At 44.7% G+C, this 16,697-nt stretch overlaps 1 protein-coding gene across 1 annotated transcript in view; it reads left to right on the forward strand.

Annotated features, from left to right (window-relative positions):
* LOC137522769 (uncharacterized) overlaps positions 1–16,697 on the forward strand; it is a 73,999-nt gene that overhangs the window by 31,316 nt on the left and 25,986 nt on the right. The window contains exons 9-11 of the mRNA XM_068242830.1: positions 2,088–2,292; positions 3,577–3,666; positions 6,736–6,855. Coding sequence (XP_068098931.1) covers positions 2,088–2,292; positions 3,577–3,666; positions 6,736–6,855 — 415 coding nt within the window. The remainder of the gene's footprint in view (positions 1–2,087; positions 2,293–3,576; positions 3,667–6,735; positions 6,856–16,697) is intronic.

The following is a 16,697-nucleotide window of genomic DNA, read 5'->3' on the forward strand; positions in this document are numbered from 1 at the left end:
TTTGCACGAACGCGGCGTTCGGGTCCCGATTTTCACTGGCGTTCAAGGAGCCCCTGGAAGCTACATGTTGCTTCCAGGGGCGGTTAACCGCGACGGGTAATGTCCCCCTAGGGGAAGAAAAAACGCGACCGCATCCGAACGCATTGCGAACGCTGCTGAAAGCCCGAACGCATTGCCGCCGCGACGCCAACAAACGCGACGCCTCCAAACGTCCGTCTGAACCAGCCCTTACTCAGTTCTGGGATTAAACACTGATTTATAAAAAATAATAATAATAATTCAACATTGATTAAAATGTATATAAATCACCCCTTCCCACCATAAACATAAATTGAACGTTAAGGAGTATCTACTTGTTTGAACCTGCAATCCCTTAGGCCTGAAACCTACTAGAGCACTTACAAGTGTGATTTGTGCTTTCTTGGAATCGCCTGCACTTCCAAAAGTGATGGTGGTGATTTCAGAGGAGCAATTGCAATTTGGCAAAATCACAATTGCGGTGCTTGCAGCATTTTCATTCAAGAAGTGCAGGGCCCAAATTTGCATTCCTTGAAAATGCTCCAGAAAGCACTGTTGTTTTATGTTCAAATCTGTTGCTAGCGGTTTTTAGACCATTTTGCGTTTTTTTTATTTTTTTATTTATTTTTTTTTTTTTTTAGTGGGCATCTTAGTGACCAATGCCAGTGAGATGGAAGTAGATTTTTCTGCAATTGTGATTTTGCGCGATTGCAATTTGTCACTGGAATGTTATCATTACATATAGATTTAAACCCACTTCAGGGGTGTATAAAGTCCATCTCGAGGCACTGCTTCATATATACCAACTGATAGCATAAGGGCCCTTTTACACTTAATAAGTTGCTCTCAGTTATAACTGGAAGAAAACTGATTTTCAAAGTAATATCCATCTTTTGCTATGGCTCAGTTCCCACTATATGTATTTTAACTGAAAGAATTTTCACAATGCACTGCTATGGAAGAACGCATACTAACGCACACTAACGAATACCAATGCATTAAAGGAAACCAGAGAGGAATGCTTCGGTAAAATAGAAAAAAGATTTTATACATACCTGGGGCTTCTTCCAGCCCCATAAGCCTGGATCGCTCCCATGCCGCCATCCTCCGCTTCCTGGATCCGCCGGTACCGGGTCCGTCACTTCCGGCGGATGCGTCCAATTGTCCGCATCACAGGGGCTCCCTCCATACCCGTACGCATGCGGCTGCTCAGTAAGCAGCCACACTCGTACCTGTATGGAGGGAGCCCCTGTGATGCGGAGAATTGGCCGCGTCCACCGGCCGAATGGCCGACTCGCGGCAATGACGGGACCCGGTACCGGCGGATCCAGGCAGCGGAGGACGGCGGCGTGGGAGTGATCCAGGCATATGGGGCTGGAGGAAGCCCCAGGTATGTATAAAAGCTTTTCTTCGCCCTCTCTGGTTCCCTTTAAGTGTAAAAGGATCCTTTGAGTGTAAATTACCTCTCACTGATAACTAATTACAGGCCATAGCATTTTTGCATGGCAGAGAAACACTTATGAATGAACGGAATAGATCTAGATGGTCAATAGTTCAGTATGATAGCTATGTTTTTAGCTTTTAAACATTAAGGCTGTCCAATGTAAGAGTGTGACCATATACACAAATGTTTAACTCATCCATTCCTTACCCGGGACTTTCTCCAGCCCCATAAGCACAGATGCGCCCTTCGCCATCCTCTTGCGTGCCTCTGTTAAGCTGCAATCAGCTCCTGGTATTCGGCTCAGTCGGGCCCAGTCTTACTCAGTGACGTCAGCCGGGCTCTTCTGCGCTTGCTGACGTCACTGAGCCGAATACCGGAGCTGACTGCCGCTTAACGGAGACACTCAGGAGGAGGGCGAGGGACGCATCCGTGCTTATGGGGCTGGAGAAGGCCTCGAGTAAGTAAAAAATCTTAAATATCTGAGGTCTCTGGTACACTTTAAGCAGAAATGTTTTTTAGTATTATTATATGCTTTTAATTTGTGAATTTGTGTGGTGATGTGTTCCTTTTCTCTATGTCAAAAATCTACTACAACCTTATTTATAATTTTTTTTTTTTATTGTAGAAACTCATCAGGGAACATGATGAAACTATTGGTTTTCTGGAGAAAGCCCTTCAGCATAACCTTGACATGCTAAATATAAAACTTGAAACAGATCTGATGCTCAAGAAAAAACTTGAAGACACTACTCAAACAGACCTGGATCCACCCCATGGGAAATCCAACCTACAGAGCAATGACCAGAAGATATTGTCTCTACTTATAGAGAGTATGCAAATAAGAAATGTGTGCACATAGTAAACGTTTCTATGCTGTTAATAGCTTTACACCTGTATATTTGTCAGGAAGCATGTGACCAAACTCTTTCACATGTGGTTAGGGAAGTTTTCAAACTAGGAAGACTTTTTAACTTTCCAAAGATATAGCCATCAAAAAACTCTCTCATGGCTATAATATACAGGCAACATGTAACAAGGACTTGAAGCAACTACAAATACCATTTGTACATGCTATTGATCTGTGGTACAACTACAAATTACGGGACCCCATAGCAAGGTGTTTATTTGGCTTGCAACCCAATGCATATTTGAACAATGGCATCTTCCACAATGGCATCTTCCACAATGGCATCTTCTGGCCTGCAACACTCAGTACAGCTTTCCTGAAGCATGTGCATCTGCCAGTGACCACTGACCTCCCGAATGTGCACACAACATGCATCTTATATCACTCCCTGAGCTCTGTTGCTTAATTTATGTACACATGCCTTATGGTCTAAGGTTGTGGAGGAAACAAAAAGGCAAGTGAGATCCCCTATCTTCCCCTAAGTACCATAGCAGCCCCATTGGCTTCCTTGGCTACCGCTATACTTCTATGACTGATATTATTTAGTATAGCTTCTAGGAACTAAGATATGATTCATGTATTACAGCCAGGTGTCTGCTGGTGGGACAATCAGTGGGCTGAGTACCTCTACTGTCTTCCCTTAACCATTTTGATACTGACTTACACTGTTTGCCTCAAACCAGCCAACCTTATGTTCCCTCTTCTCTCACCAGCAAGGAACATTCTCCCTCAGCCAAACTGAATGTGTATATTCATTGCTTTGTCAGTGGTGTTACACAGGTGCAGTGCCAAGTAGGCTCTTTGATCTGTATAACTAATAGCTTTCAAAAGCATGTACTGGGCGTTTATTACACTCATACCTGTATTTAGTATTTTGATTGTAATATTTATATTTTGGTATGCTGTACTTGTGTTCTTTGTAACAGTGAGAATCATGTAAGCATGCAAAAATGTTTTGATCTGTGGCTCTTATCGGTCCCCTTCTACCCACTCTGCTCACCCTGCCCTCTTCACCCAAACAAAACATGTGTGGAAGCAGGCAACCCTTCTTACAAATCCTTGAAATTCTATTCGAACATAAAGTCATAAGTAATAAACCAGGAAATAATTTATGATAAGAAAGTATTCCAATTGTAAAAGTACAGTGTGCAAAGCAGTGTTGTAACTAACCATTTGTATTGTTGTACCCACTTTTTGTATCGTCTAGATATAAGTGTATTTCAGCAAGCAGAACAAATTGCAGCTGCAAGAATTTCAAATCTGGGTCCTCAACTGTACAGTTCACTTTATCCTACAGGTAAGGTATGACTATGTATAAGTATGTGTGTGTTGGGGTGTGTGTGTTTGTATATATATATATATATATATATATATATATATATATATATATATATATATATATATATATATAAATATATGTATATATATATATATATATATATATATATATAATTTTTTTATTTACTTTTTTTTTAACTAGAAGTCGTTAGCGTAAAATGTACAGGTTAATGTTACTGTTATTCCACTATTAGACTATTCAACTAAGAACTCTCTAACTCCTTCCACCCAAAAATGCAGTCCTGCGACCAGAATATTTGCAGCTTCTTAAATTGTCTTAAAGGGACACTGTAGGGGGGTCGGGGGAAAATGAGTTGAACTTACCCGTGGCTTCTAATGGTCCCCCGCAGACATCCTGTGCCCGCGCAGCCACTCTTCAATGCTCCGGCCCCGCCTACAGTTCACGTCTAGAATTTCAGACTTTAAAGTCTGAAAACCACTGCACCTGCGTTGCCGTATCCTCGATCCCGCTGATGTCACCAGGAGCCTACTGTGCAGGCCCAGTATAGTCTGTGCCTGCACAGTACGCTCCTGGTGACATCAGTTGGATTGAGAAGCCCCGGGTAAGTTCAACTCATTTTTCCTCGACCCCCTACAGTATCCCTTTAAAGGACCAATATCTCAAAAATGTGTAAAATCCAAACACCCATGTTATATTTCTCCCAAAGAAGAATGCACTATAAATTGCTTATTTCCTGTGTTTCTATCACTTACATTAGGCAGAGGAACTTCGACAGATCTGACAGAATGGACTAATATATTACCTAACATGGAATTCACAGTAATCCCTTTACATTCAAAAGTGCTCCTGGATGACAGTGGCACTTTCCAGCTCCCAGAATAGTGTGCACAAAGAAGACTGGCTTCCCAGCACCATTGTAAATGTTCTTTTTTTATAGAGTGATTTTTTAATAAAAATAAAGAAAATACTAAGAATCCCTCAAAAAGTTGGGCTTGTACTAAATATGTCAGTCTTGTCCGATTTTTACCAGCTATTGTGACAGGAACATAGGAGAAAAATGTATAGTGCACTTTACGTTGGACAAATGTAAAACTAATACAAATTTATGCATAGTGGTTAGCGCTCTCGCCTTGCAACGCTGGGTCCCCGGTTCAAATCCCAGCCGGGTCAACATCTGCAAGGAGTTTATATGTTCTCCCTGTGTCTGAGTGGGTTTCCTCCAGGTACTCCGGTTTCCTTCCACATCCCAAAAACATACAGATAAGTTAATTGGCTTCCCCCTAAATTGGCCCTAGACTAAGATACATACACTATACAATACATACATAGATATATGACCATAGTAGGGATTAGATTGGGAGCCCCTCAGAGGGACAGTTAAGTGACAAGACAATATACTCTGTACAGTGCTGCGGAAGATGTCGGTGCTATATAAATACTAACTAATAATAATAACATTTTACAAATGTTTGTAAACTAGTGTGTATATATATATATATATATATATATATATATATATATATATATATATATATATATATATATATAGTAACTATAGCCAGAACAGAAAAACGAATGAATACAGCATAATTATTGAAAGGCTTTAAAAAAGAAGTCCAATTTCATGCTGGATTATCCAATTGGAGATCATCCAGTTAAATTTAAACAATCACTTCAGGTCCACTTTCATGACATTCCTCAGGTTTGGCTATGTTCCTGTGTATAAAACTGACTACTGTTTGGGTGTGATGGGTGCAAAGGGAAGAGATGGACACCTTATTGATAGAGAACCTTTTTTCTACTGGATCTTTTTATTAAATTTTGATAAGAATTTGTGGTTCAGGACCTCACTCAGCAAAGCCGTCTAACCAGTGGTGGCTGCAAAAAGCACATGGACCTTATGTTGGGTTGGACATTTCCTCTAAGATAAAAAAAAAAAACCAAAACATTAAATTACAGAAATGGTAATATGACATCCCACATGGTGGATAAAATAATTTGATTGACTGGTCGTCTAACTTAATTAGCAGCACATTTGAATTCAAATCTTGGCTAAATGAATCCTATAAATGATACAACCAATGCTGTGGAAATGTATGGGTACATTTTGCTTTATAAATTGTTCCACTTACTAAAGGCTCATACACACATCAGACTATAGTCTTTGGAAAATGAAAGATCACAGACCAATCTTACCACCCTTCATGTAGTATGAGAGCCATACCTTCACAGTCTTTTCTATGGAGCTGAACTCCCCATCAGAAAAAAAATCTTTGCAAGATGCTGCACACACAGATGCTGTACAGACACAAAAGATCAGTATCTGCAAAAGATCTGTTCCTGCCAAAGATCCATTCCTGCAAATTACATTCATAGTCTATGAGATCTACAGATCATCATACACACCTTGTTTAACTGACATTCATCTGCAGATCAGACAATCATCTGCAGATCTGAAAATCCATCCTGGTGGATCTGATCTGCAGATGAATGGCTGTTAAACAAGGTGTGTATGATGCTCTGCAGATGTCATAGACTATGAATGCATTTTGCAGGAACGGATCTTTTGCAGGAACAGATCTTTTGCAGATACTGATCTTTTGAATGTCTAAAGCATCTTTGTGTGCAGCATCTTGCAAAGATTTCTGTCTGATTGGGAGTTCACCTCCATAGAATAGACTGTGTAGGTATGGCTCTCATACTACATGGAAGGGGGTAAAATTGGTCTGTGATCTTTCATTTTCCAAAGACTATGGTCTGATGTGTGTATGAGCCTTAAGAATGGCCATGCACCAGGTGCACGGCTGTTCTTAGTTGGTGGAGCGATTTGTCTGGTTAATTCCCATAATGAACAAGACTACCTCATGCTAGCTAGTTAAGTGATCCCCGGTGGTTTGTGTCCAACTTCTTAGAGGAGCAAAACGGAGAGAATTGACAGACTGATAGAGTCTGGGCGTGGTTTTACATTTCATAAACATGGTCAAAATGTATTAGTGTTTACTGTGCACATAACTATATACATACTGTACATAACCACATTTTTCTTCTCCTTCCTTGGATGACCAGATACAATCAGCAGCAAACCCCTGGAATCCTCGTCCTTGCTCTCTCTTCTGAAGGAAGTAGACAGTCAGCTCAGAACCAGTGCTCAGAGTGCTAAACTCCTTGGAGACTGCAAAGGGCCAGGTAGGAAGATGTTCCATGGACATAACGCTTTACAGAGATCAATAAATCTTGTATTGTTTGCTTTATCATAGTTATCTGGTGCTTATTCAACCTGTACCTCAAAATATAGGATTTTATTTCTTCAAAGCAAATTTTGAAACAACTTTAAAATACTGATATGATGTAAAGAAACCAATAACCTGTATAATAGAACTGAACAAAAATACTGTACAATGTACAATTCTGCACACTGTTGGGAATATTTACCAATACTTTTTCATGTTTCACATCTTGCATTCCCCTTGCAAGCTTATTGTTGATTAGGCAGCAACTTTTTCTTGAAGGATTTTTTTCTGACTTTAGGTGGCTAAGGGCAGTTCTTAGGACCCGGGCCACCAGCTGGGAACGGAGTTGTGGCGAGGGACATACAAGTACCGTATTTTTTGAGTTATAAGATGGACTATTTCGCCCCCAAAAGTAGGTAAAAAAAGTCCCTGCAATTTTGGGATTGATTGAAAAAAATTTGCATACACGTATGCGTTTACGCGATTGCAACGTGAAAATGCATAGAAAGGGGGCGTTTTTCGGTGCGTCTTTTTTTTTTTTTTTTTTTACACCTCGCACCTTCCCTTTCAGGATAGTCATTATAATGTTAGCACTTCAGGGTTAATTCCTTTTTCAAGCTATTTAAAGAGAACCTGTAACAACCTGTATCCTGGGAGATACTCACCTCGGTAGGGGGAAGCCTTAGGGTCCCAATGAGGCTTCCCCCTCCGCTGTAGCTGCAGGCAATCCAGCGCTGGCTCCCACAAAGTGTCCTGCAAACCGGGCTCGACAAGCTCAACATGGCTATAATATTTACCTTCCTCAGTGGCGTAGCTAGAAACCTCTGGGCCCCGATGCGGAATCTGGATGTGGGCCCCCCCTCCCGGCAACAACAGCCCCCCCCCCCTCGCAACACCCGAAGTCAACACATATCCAAATCCCCATATAGCTGTGCATGGCATGGCTATATCAATTCCGCTTTCCAGCAGCATGGCTGCCACGTTCAATTTGCAAACATACGCAGCACCCAGAGGAAATAGGGAAATTAGTAGCAAGATGCCAGTCTGAAGGAAAATAATCGTTATGTGAGCAGCATTCACCCGATAATAATTATGTGCGCAGCATTCACCAGAAAATCGTTATGTGCGCAGCATTCACCAGAAAATATTAGTTATGTGGGCAGCATTTACCAGATAATAATTGTTATGTGCGCAGCATTCACCAGAAAATTGTTATGTGCGCAGCATTCACCAGAAAATAATCGTTATGTGCGCAGCATTCAGGGCTGTAGAGTCGGTCCAAAAATCCACCGACTCCGACTCCTCAGTTTAGGATTCCACCGACTCCGACTCCTCGACTCCGACTCCTCTAATTTGCATATTACAATTTTGTTGATTAAAAGTATGTAACATGAAATTCGTCTCTTAACTGCCAACGCTTAGGAATTTTACAAGACAACTGAAGTGAGAAGGATATGTAGACTACTATATTTATTCCCTTTAGACTAAAACTAGTCCTTGGTAAGAGTACTTGTAAAAGGTACAAACCGGAACAAAGAACATCTATCAGGCCCTAGGCAATGTAAGTGTGGGTACATGTAAGAATGATGTGCAGTTACTCTGCAGGGGAATGAGGAGATTCTTCCTCTATTACACATTCAAGGTTTATGGGTGACAGACAACACCTCTGTGTTCAATGTGCACAGCATTCTCAGTGGATTCCCTGCAGCTCTGTGGGGAGTGCATATGTAGAGTATAGTATTACTGTGTAACAAATAAACCTGAGACAGATGAAATTAAAGTTTTATACATACCTGGGGCTTCCTCTAGCCGCCTTCAGGATAATCAGCCCCTCGTTGTCCTCCTCCACCACCTGGATCTTCTGCTATGAGTCCAGGTACTTGAGCCAGTCGGGCGTAGTGCGCATGCACACACTCGGCCGCCAGGAGCATACTACACCTGTGCAGCACTATTGCGCAGGTGCAGAATGTTCCTGGCTGTGGGAGCGGCATGCGGCCGGACAGCGCTGACTGGCTGAATTGCCAGGACTCATAGCAGACGATCCGGGTGGTGGAGGACAGCGAGGGACTGATTAGCCTGAAGGGGGCTGGAGGAAACCCCAGGTATGTATAAAACTTTACTTTTCATCCGTCTCAGGTACCCTTTAATTTGTAGTCACCAAACCAAATTTTAACAACATATCAAATTATTTGATTTCATCAGCAAAGGGAGTGCATACATTTGCATAAATCAGCATCAGTGCAGAATTATTTCCATCTCATTGATCATCTCTATTAGTGACACAGCTACACATCAGGCTTTATTCTTACAGCATAGATGTTATTTAGTATATATGTTACGGCCAGAACCCGAAGTTTGGCCACTTCTAGTTCTGGCCGGCCACTTCGGGTTCTGGCCGGCCAATGCGCGAAGTGGCCGCTGCGCTGCGGCCAATGTTAGAAATGGATTGTTTCCTCTGACGTTAATGTATCTTCTGGCCGCAGCGCAGCGTCCAAACGTATAACAACTTAGTGAATGTATTGCAATTCAGCCGGCGGCAATGTAACAATTCAAGCCGCTGGCTTTTTCTCTGCCTCTCTCTCCTTCTCCTTCTCCCCCCCCCCCCCGCCTCTCTCTCCTCCTTCCCCCCCCCCCCCCCCCCCGCCTCTCTCGCTCTCCTATGGGCAGCCGGCAGTAACACGCGTGTCCCCCCGGAGTCGTTCGTCGTGGCAGGGTTATCCTGCCGTTCTTGCAGAGTGGGTGCTGGCAGAAGCGATGTCTGCAGCCTCCCCGCTCTGCTGCCCTGGCTCCACGAACGACTCCGGGGGGACACGCATATCCCCGCCGGCTGCCCATAAGAGGAGAGAGAGAGAGAGAGAAAGGCAGAAAAAAAAAGCCGCCGGCTGAATTGCAATAAATTCACTAAGTTGTTATACGTTTGGACGCTGCGCTGCGGCCAGAAGATACATTAACGTCAGAGGAAACAATCCATTTCTAACATTGGCCGCAGCGCAGCGGCCACTTCGCGCATTGGCCGGCCAGAACCCGAAGTGGCCGGCCAGAACTAGAAGTGGCCAAACTTCGGGTTCTGGCCGTAACATCTATAAGGGCCCGTTTCCACTAGAGCGAATCCGCATGCGTTGTCTGCATGCGGATTCGCATAACCAATACAAGTGGATGAGACTGTTTCCACTTGTCAGTTTTTTGGTGCGTTTTTCTGTGCAGGATTTTTCTGCACGGTAGAGCCTGCAGAATTCGCCTGCGTGAGGAATGCAGGCGATTCGCAGGCTATGTATTTAATAGAGAAAACGCACATGCGTTTTTTGTCGCGATTTCGCGTGCGAATTCGCACGAAAACTAATGCAAATTGAACCGGGCAGTGACATGGTTAAATTCGCATATACCCTGCCTATGCGAAATCGCATGCGAAATCGCGGCAAAAAACGCATGCGGAATCGCATCCGCATGCGATTTCGTCAGCGGTGGAATCCCGGTGATTCGCACCGCACTAATGGAAACGGGCCCTAAGAGATTCCTGTGTACACATCATATATACAGTCACAATCAGATATGTATATCTGACCTTAAAAATACGGGGACTGCTTTATTGAAGCAGCACAAGTAACTAATTTTGATTGGTTTATTTCATTTTTGTGGACTAAGCACAGCTATTACTGTATATATACTGTATATATACATTATTTTTAATGACTATTATCTGAGAAATAGAACATTTTATCATATTTTCTATTTTAATTACAGTTACAAATTCATTAGGAGTCGGAGTCGGTGCATTTTTTCCCGACTCCGACTCCAGGCACCCAAAATTGCCCGACTCCACGACTCTGACTCCACAGCCCTGGCAGCATTCACCAGAAAATAATCGCAATGTGGGAGCATTTACCAGAAAATAATCACAATGTGGGAGCATTCACCAGAAAATAATCGCAATATGGGGAGCAGTCACCAGAAAATAATCGTTATGTGCGCAGCATTCACCAGAAAATAAACGCAATGTGGGAGCATTCACCAGAAAATAAACGCAATGTGGGAGCTTTCACCAGAAAATAAACGCAATGTGGGAGCTTTCACCAAAAAATAAACGCAATGTGGGGGAATTCACCAGAAAATAAACGCAATGTGGGGGCATTCACCAGAAAATCGTTATGTGGGGACAGTCACCAGAAAATAATCGTTATGTGGGGGCAGTCACCAGAAAATAATCGTTATGTGGGGGCAGTCACCAGAAAATAATCGTTATATGGGGGCAGTCACCAGAAAATAATCGTTATGTGGGGGCAGTCACCAGAAAATAATCGTTATGTGGGGGCAGTCACCAGAAAATAATCGTTATGTGGGGGCAGTCACCAGAAAATAATCGTTATGTGGGGGCAGTCACCAGAAAATAAACCTGTACAAATAAAAAAAAATTCACTCACCTGGCCAGCCTCTGACGGACCTGACTAATCACAATATGTGCATTCCTTAGATCAATGGTCTGTGACCTGCAGACCACAGAGGCACGGACAGCAATCCAACATCTCAACATACAGAACAACGGCACTCACTCCTGCTGCCTCTACTAACTGTGCACCCGACCTCCTCCTCCTGGAACTTTGCCTGCTCTGCCCCGTGCAGTTGAAGCTGGAGAGGCTAGAGGCCAGCCAGCACCAGGGGAGAGAGCGAGTGACGTCATAGTCACAGACAGTGACATGACTCATCTCGCCAGACTCGCCTGGCTCCAGGGGTGAGCCTGGGGTGCCTGGCACCTGGGTACAAGATTTTCTCTGGCGCCTATGGGAGTGGTTAAATTAACCGTGCCCAACCACATAACCACACCCATGTCCTGCCTAATCACACCCACACCTTCCACCTCTTTACGCATGCATGTGATACCCCATTCCTACCCCTCTTTCATGGGCTTGCTCCTGGCTGGCTTTGGCTGCCTGCGAGTCCGCTAGTCTCTGGACTGACTCAGGCTGAGAGGCTCTGCGAGTGCGACGCAGTCACACACTGCGTATTTATGGCTGCCTGCGGCCACCCTACTCTCGCTCGCTGTCTTCGGCTCCTCCCCCCGCCAAGCCCAAGCGTGAGGTGGGCTGCCTGTATCTTTACCGTTGCGCTGCGCAGCCTGCCAGTGTTGCCAACCTTTCACGTTATTTTTTACTGACAAATACCTAAAAATTCACTGACAAAAGATTTTTACTGACAACATTTCCCCACTAAATGCACATAAGAGACAGCGTTTCACCAGTAAATGCACATAATGAGAGACAGCTTTTCCCCAGTAAATGCACATAATAAGAGACAGTTTTTCACCAGTAAATGCACATAAGAGACAGCTTTTCACCAGTAAATGCACATAAGAGACCGCTTTTCACCAGTAAATGCACATAACAAGAGACCGCTTTTCACCAGTAAATGCACATAACAAGAGACCGCTTTTCACCAGTAAATGCACATAACAAGAGACCGCTTTTCACCAGTAAATGCACATAACAAGAGATCGCTTTTCACCAGCAAATGCACATAATGACAAACAGCCAGTGTTGCCTGTATATGTAGCCAGGGATATATGTGCCCATTATATGTAGGCAGGGGTAAATGTCCCCAGTATACGTAGGCAGGGGTATATGTCCCAGTATATGTAGCCAGGGGGTATATGTCCCCAGTATATGTAGCCAGGGGGTATATGTCCCCAGTATATGTAGCCAGGGGGTATATGTCCCCAGTATATGCAGCCAGGGGGTATATGTCCCCAGTATATGCAGCCAGGGGGTATATGTCCCCAGTATATGCAGCCAGGGGGTATATGTCCCCAGTATATGCAGCCAGGGGGTATATGTCCCCAGTATATGCAGCCAGGGGGTATATGTCCCCAGTATATGCAGCCAGGGGGTATATGTCCCCAGTATATGCAGCCAGGGGGTATATGTCCCCAGTATATGCAGCCAGGGGGTATATGTCCCCAGTATATGCAGCCAGGGGGTATATGTCCCCAGTATATGCAGCCAGGGGGTATATGTCCCCAGTATATGCAGCCAGGGGGTATATGTCCCCAGTATATGCAGCCAGGGGGTATATGTGCCCAGTATATGCAGCCAGGGGGTATAAGTGCCCAGTATATACAGCCAGGGGGTATATGTCCCCAGTATATGCAGCCAGGGGGTATATGTCCCCAGTATATGCAGCCAGGGGTATATGTCCCCTGTATATGCAGCCAGGGGGTATATGTCCCCAGTATAAGAACACAAGCTTTCAGGAGGAGCACCACCAATCAAATTACACTTGGAGTGTGCCTCGGTCAAAGCCTCTGTGCCAATAGAGACTTGCAACAGTCCATTTCCAAGTAAGACTGGCACCACTCAAAAGAAATAGTATTTGTAGCTCTTTAATCAAATAAACATGGCTTTAGCAAGACAGACGCTGTTTCGGGCACAGCCCTTTCTCAAATTGCAGGAGGCTCTTGCAATTTGAGAAAGGGCTATGCCCGAAACAGCGTCTGTCTTGCTAAAGCCATGTTTATTTGATTAAAGAGCTACAAATACTATTTCTTTTATGTCCCCAGTATATGCAGCCAGGGCAGCCATCAGGGGGGGACAACTGACACTGCAGTGAGGGGCCCTGGGCTTCAGGGGGCCCTGGGCCTCCCCCCTATAGCGCTGGAAGGGCCGCATGTGCTGGCTGCTGGCCTCTATGGCTCACTAACCAGCACACCGTGTTCCAGTACTGAGAGAGAGTGACATCAGCGCTTGAACATGGGGAGCAGATACTGGGGCACCACCTATAGTTGAATATCTATACTGGGGCACCTGTATCTTGCTGGCCTATACTGATGCACCAGCTATACCAGACTACCTATACTGGGGGTATCTACACCAGGCTACCTATACTGGGGCACCACCTATAGCTGGCTACTTATATTGGGGGAACCTATGCCTGGATATCTATCCTGGGCGGGCACAGCAACCAGTGGGAGGGCCCAGGGAGGGGGGCCAGGCCTGATGATGTGTGAGGGGCCCCAACATTTCTGGTGGTGGCCCTGTATGCAGCCAGGGGTATATGTCCCCAGTATATGCAGCCAGGGGTATATGTCCCCAGTATATGTAGGCAGGGGTATATGTCCCCAGTATATGTAGGCAGGGTGTATATGTCCCCAGTATATGTAGGCAGGGGGATATGTCCCAGTATATGTAGGCAGGGGTATATGTCCCCAGTATATGTTGGCAGGTGTATATGTCCCCAGTATATGTAGGCAGGGGTATATGTCCCCAGTATATGTAGCCAGGGGGTATATGTCCCCAGTATATGTAGGCAGGGGTATATGTCCCAGTATATGTAGCCAGGTATAGTGACCCTGTTTAGGTAGTGAGTGACCCCCTTTAGTTAGTGAGTGACAGGAGCCCGCCGCCGCTGCTCCCCCCTCACCTGCAGCATCAGTCAGACCTCAGCATCAGCGGGCGACCCGACCAGAACGGGCGCCGGATGCACCCGCTCTACATCACTTCCGCATATCAGTGCGGGTGCTAGGTCCTAGCGCCCGCACTGTTGGTCGCCGCCTGATCGAGGTCTGACCAGACGCGGCGCCGGCGGCTAGAGGGAGGTAAGGAGCGGCGGCCAGAGGGAGGAGCGGCAGCCGGGCGGCAATGCACCCGCCCAAGCTCGGCCCTGCCTGGCTCCACCGCTAATCACTGCTGTGCTGTCTGCTGCTGACGCTGGGGAGGAGGGAGGCGGAACCGAGGGAGAGAGTGAGATGCAATTAGTAAGGATGCCGGCCGGCAGCACCCACACACTCTGGCTCGTCCTCGCAAAAAAAGTTACATTATGCAAACAGGGGGGGGGGCCCGGCGGCCGGGCCCCCCCTCAAGGCTTCAGGCGGCGGGCCCCGTCGTGAATGCGACCTCTGCGACCTCTATTGCTACACCCCTGACCTTCCTTGGCTCCAGCGGGGGTGCTGTTCCAGCTCTCAGCTCTCAGCACGGTAATAGGTGGAAATAGCCGATCTCCGTCGGGTCCACCCCACTACGCAGGCACAGGAGACTTGCGCCTGCGCAGTAGAGCGACCCGACAGTGATCGGCTATTTCCGCATATCTCCGAGCGGAGAGCCGATACTGCGCTGGAGCTGGAGCCGGAAAGGTAAATATTTACATCCCCGCCGTTCTGGGACACAGGAGGATGGGGGAAGCCTAGATAGGATCCGGAGGCTTCCCCCACCCGAGGTGAGTACCCCCCAGGGAACTTTTTCTCACTACAGGTCTTCTTTAAGGCCAGTGAATTTAACTCCAGAGATTGGGGTACCTATTGTTTTTATGCCCAATACTTCAATATCAGCAATCCCTATCAGTCATGTTAAGTTTCATTAGTTTCATCTATTCTAAGGTTAGGTAAGTTTAGGGTTAGGTAAGGTTAGGGTAGCACTCTGGAGATTGGAAAGATCTGGTTATGATTAAGTTGCGGCCGGTTATCTGCATTGGGTTATATCACTGTGTTAGGCTAGGTATGTTAGGTGACTGTGGTTGCTTCCTACATAGAAGGCAGGCATTTTCTGTCTACAGGTTTCATTGATCCCTATCATATAAGCAACAAGCAGTACAGCACCGGCAGTTTGATTGATGTGCAATAGATTACTGCTGAAATATATCCAGATGGAATATGGCATGTGGTGTAGATATCAATCACAATATGGTCGATTTTTGTTTTATTATAGAGGAATTGATTGGTTAGGCATTTCAGATCTTAATCCATCTTTGTATGGCTAGCTTAAAGGAAACCAGAGGTGAAAGGCATATGGAGGCTGCCGAATTTATTTCCTTGTAAACAATACCAGTTGCGTGGCAGCCCTGTTGATCTTCTGACATAAGATTCTAAGAAGTGGCTGAGTCACACCCTGGAACAAGCATATGGCTAATCCAGAAAAACCTGAGTCAGCTGAGTCAGAATACTCGAACTACTGCACGCTTGTTAAGGGTCTACTCTATGGATAAATGTATTAGAGACACAGAATCAGAAGGGCTGCCAGGCAACTGTTCTTGCTTACAAGGAAATAAATATGGCAGCCTCCATATCCCTCTCACATCAGGTTACCTTTAAGGGAACAAATTTGCAAACAGTCCATCCACTTTAAAGTGGTCTGAAACTCTGACATAACAATCAATAAAAATGTGTTTTCCTACTTTTTATTACTCATACAGTTATCATATTTGCTTTTGTGCACAAGTAATATGTGTCTGTCTACAAATTACAATTTTCCAAAGTATAGTTTATCTTGCCCTGAAACCTGCCATTGCATTTTATTCCAGTTGCTTTTTATTATGTATTAAAATCTTCTAGTGAGCTATTCTGAACTGTGGCCTCAATTCACGGAGCTTTATCAAACACTTTATCAAACGTTTGATAATTTTCCTCATGGGTAAAATCTAATTTTGAATTCACTAAGGTGTTATTGATTTATTGATCATTTCATCGATAAAACATTTGATAAAACCTATAACACCTTAGTGAATTCAAAATTAGATTTTACCCATGAGGTAAATTATCAAATGTTTGATAAAGTGTTTGATAAAGCTCCTAAAGCTCCGTGAATTGAGGCCAGTGTGCATGCTAGAAGCAAAGAGAGCTTCTCAGAGAGTGTTTTCAGTTGCTTACACACAAATGTAACAACATTGGAATGTAAAAAAAGATACGGTTATCTCCAGTCTGGATGCAGATTTCAAGCTGAATTGCCTTTACATGGCAGGACAAGGTGCTGCGTTTAACTGTTTCAGTGATGTTCAGGTAAAAAAAAATTCTGGGATAGTAGCTTTAAAGCTGTAAGGAAT

The sequence above is a fragment of the Hyperolius riggenbachi genome, chromosome 6 (assembly GCF_040937935.1).
Source record: "Hyperolius riggenbachi isolate aHypRig1 chromosome 6, aHypRig1.pri, whole genome shotgun sequence".
Classification (NCBI taxonomy): Eukaryota; Metazoa; Chordata; class Amphibia; order Anura; family Hyperoliidae; genus Hyperolius; species Hyperolius riggenbachi.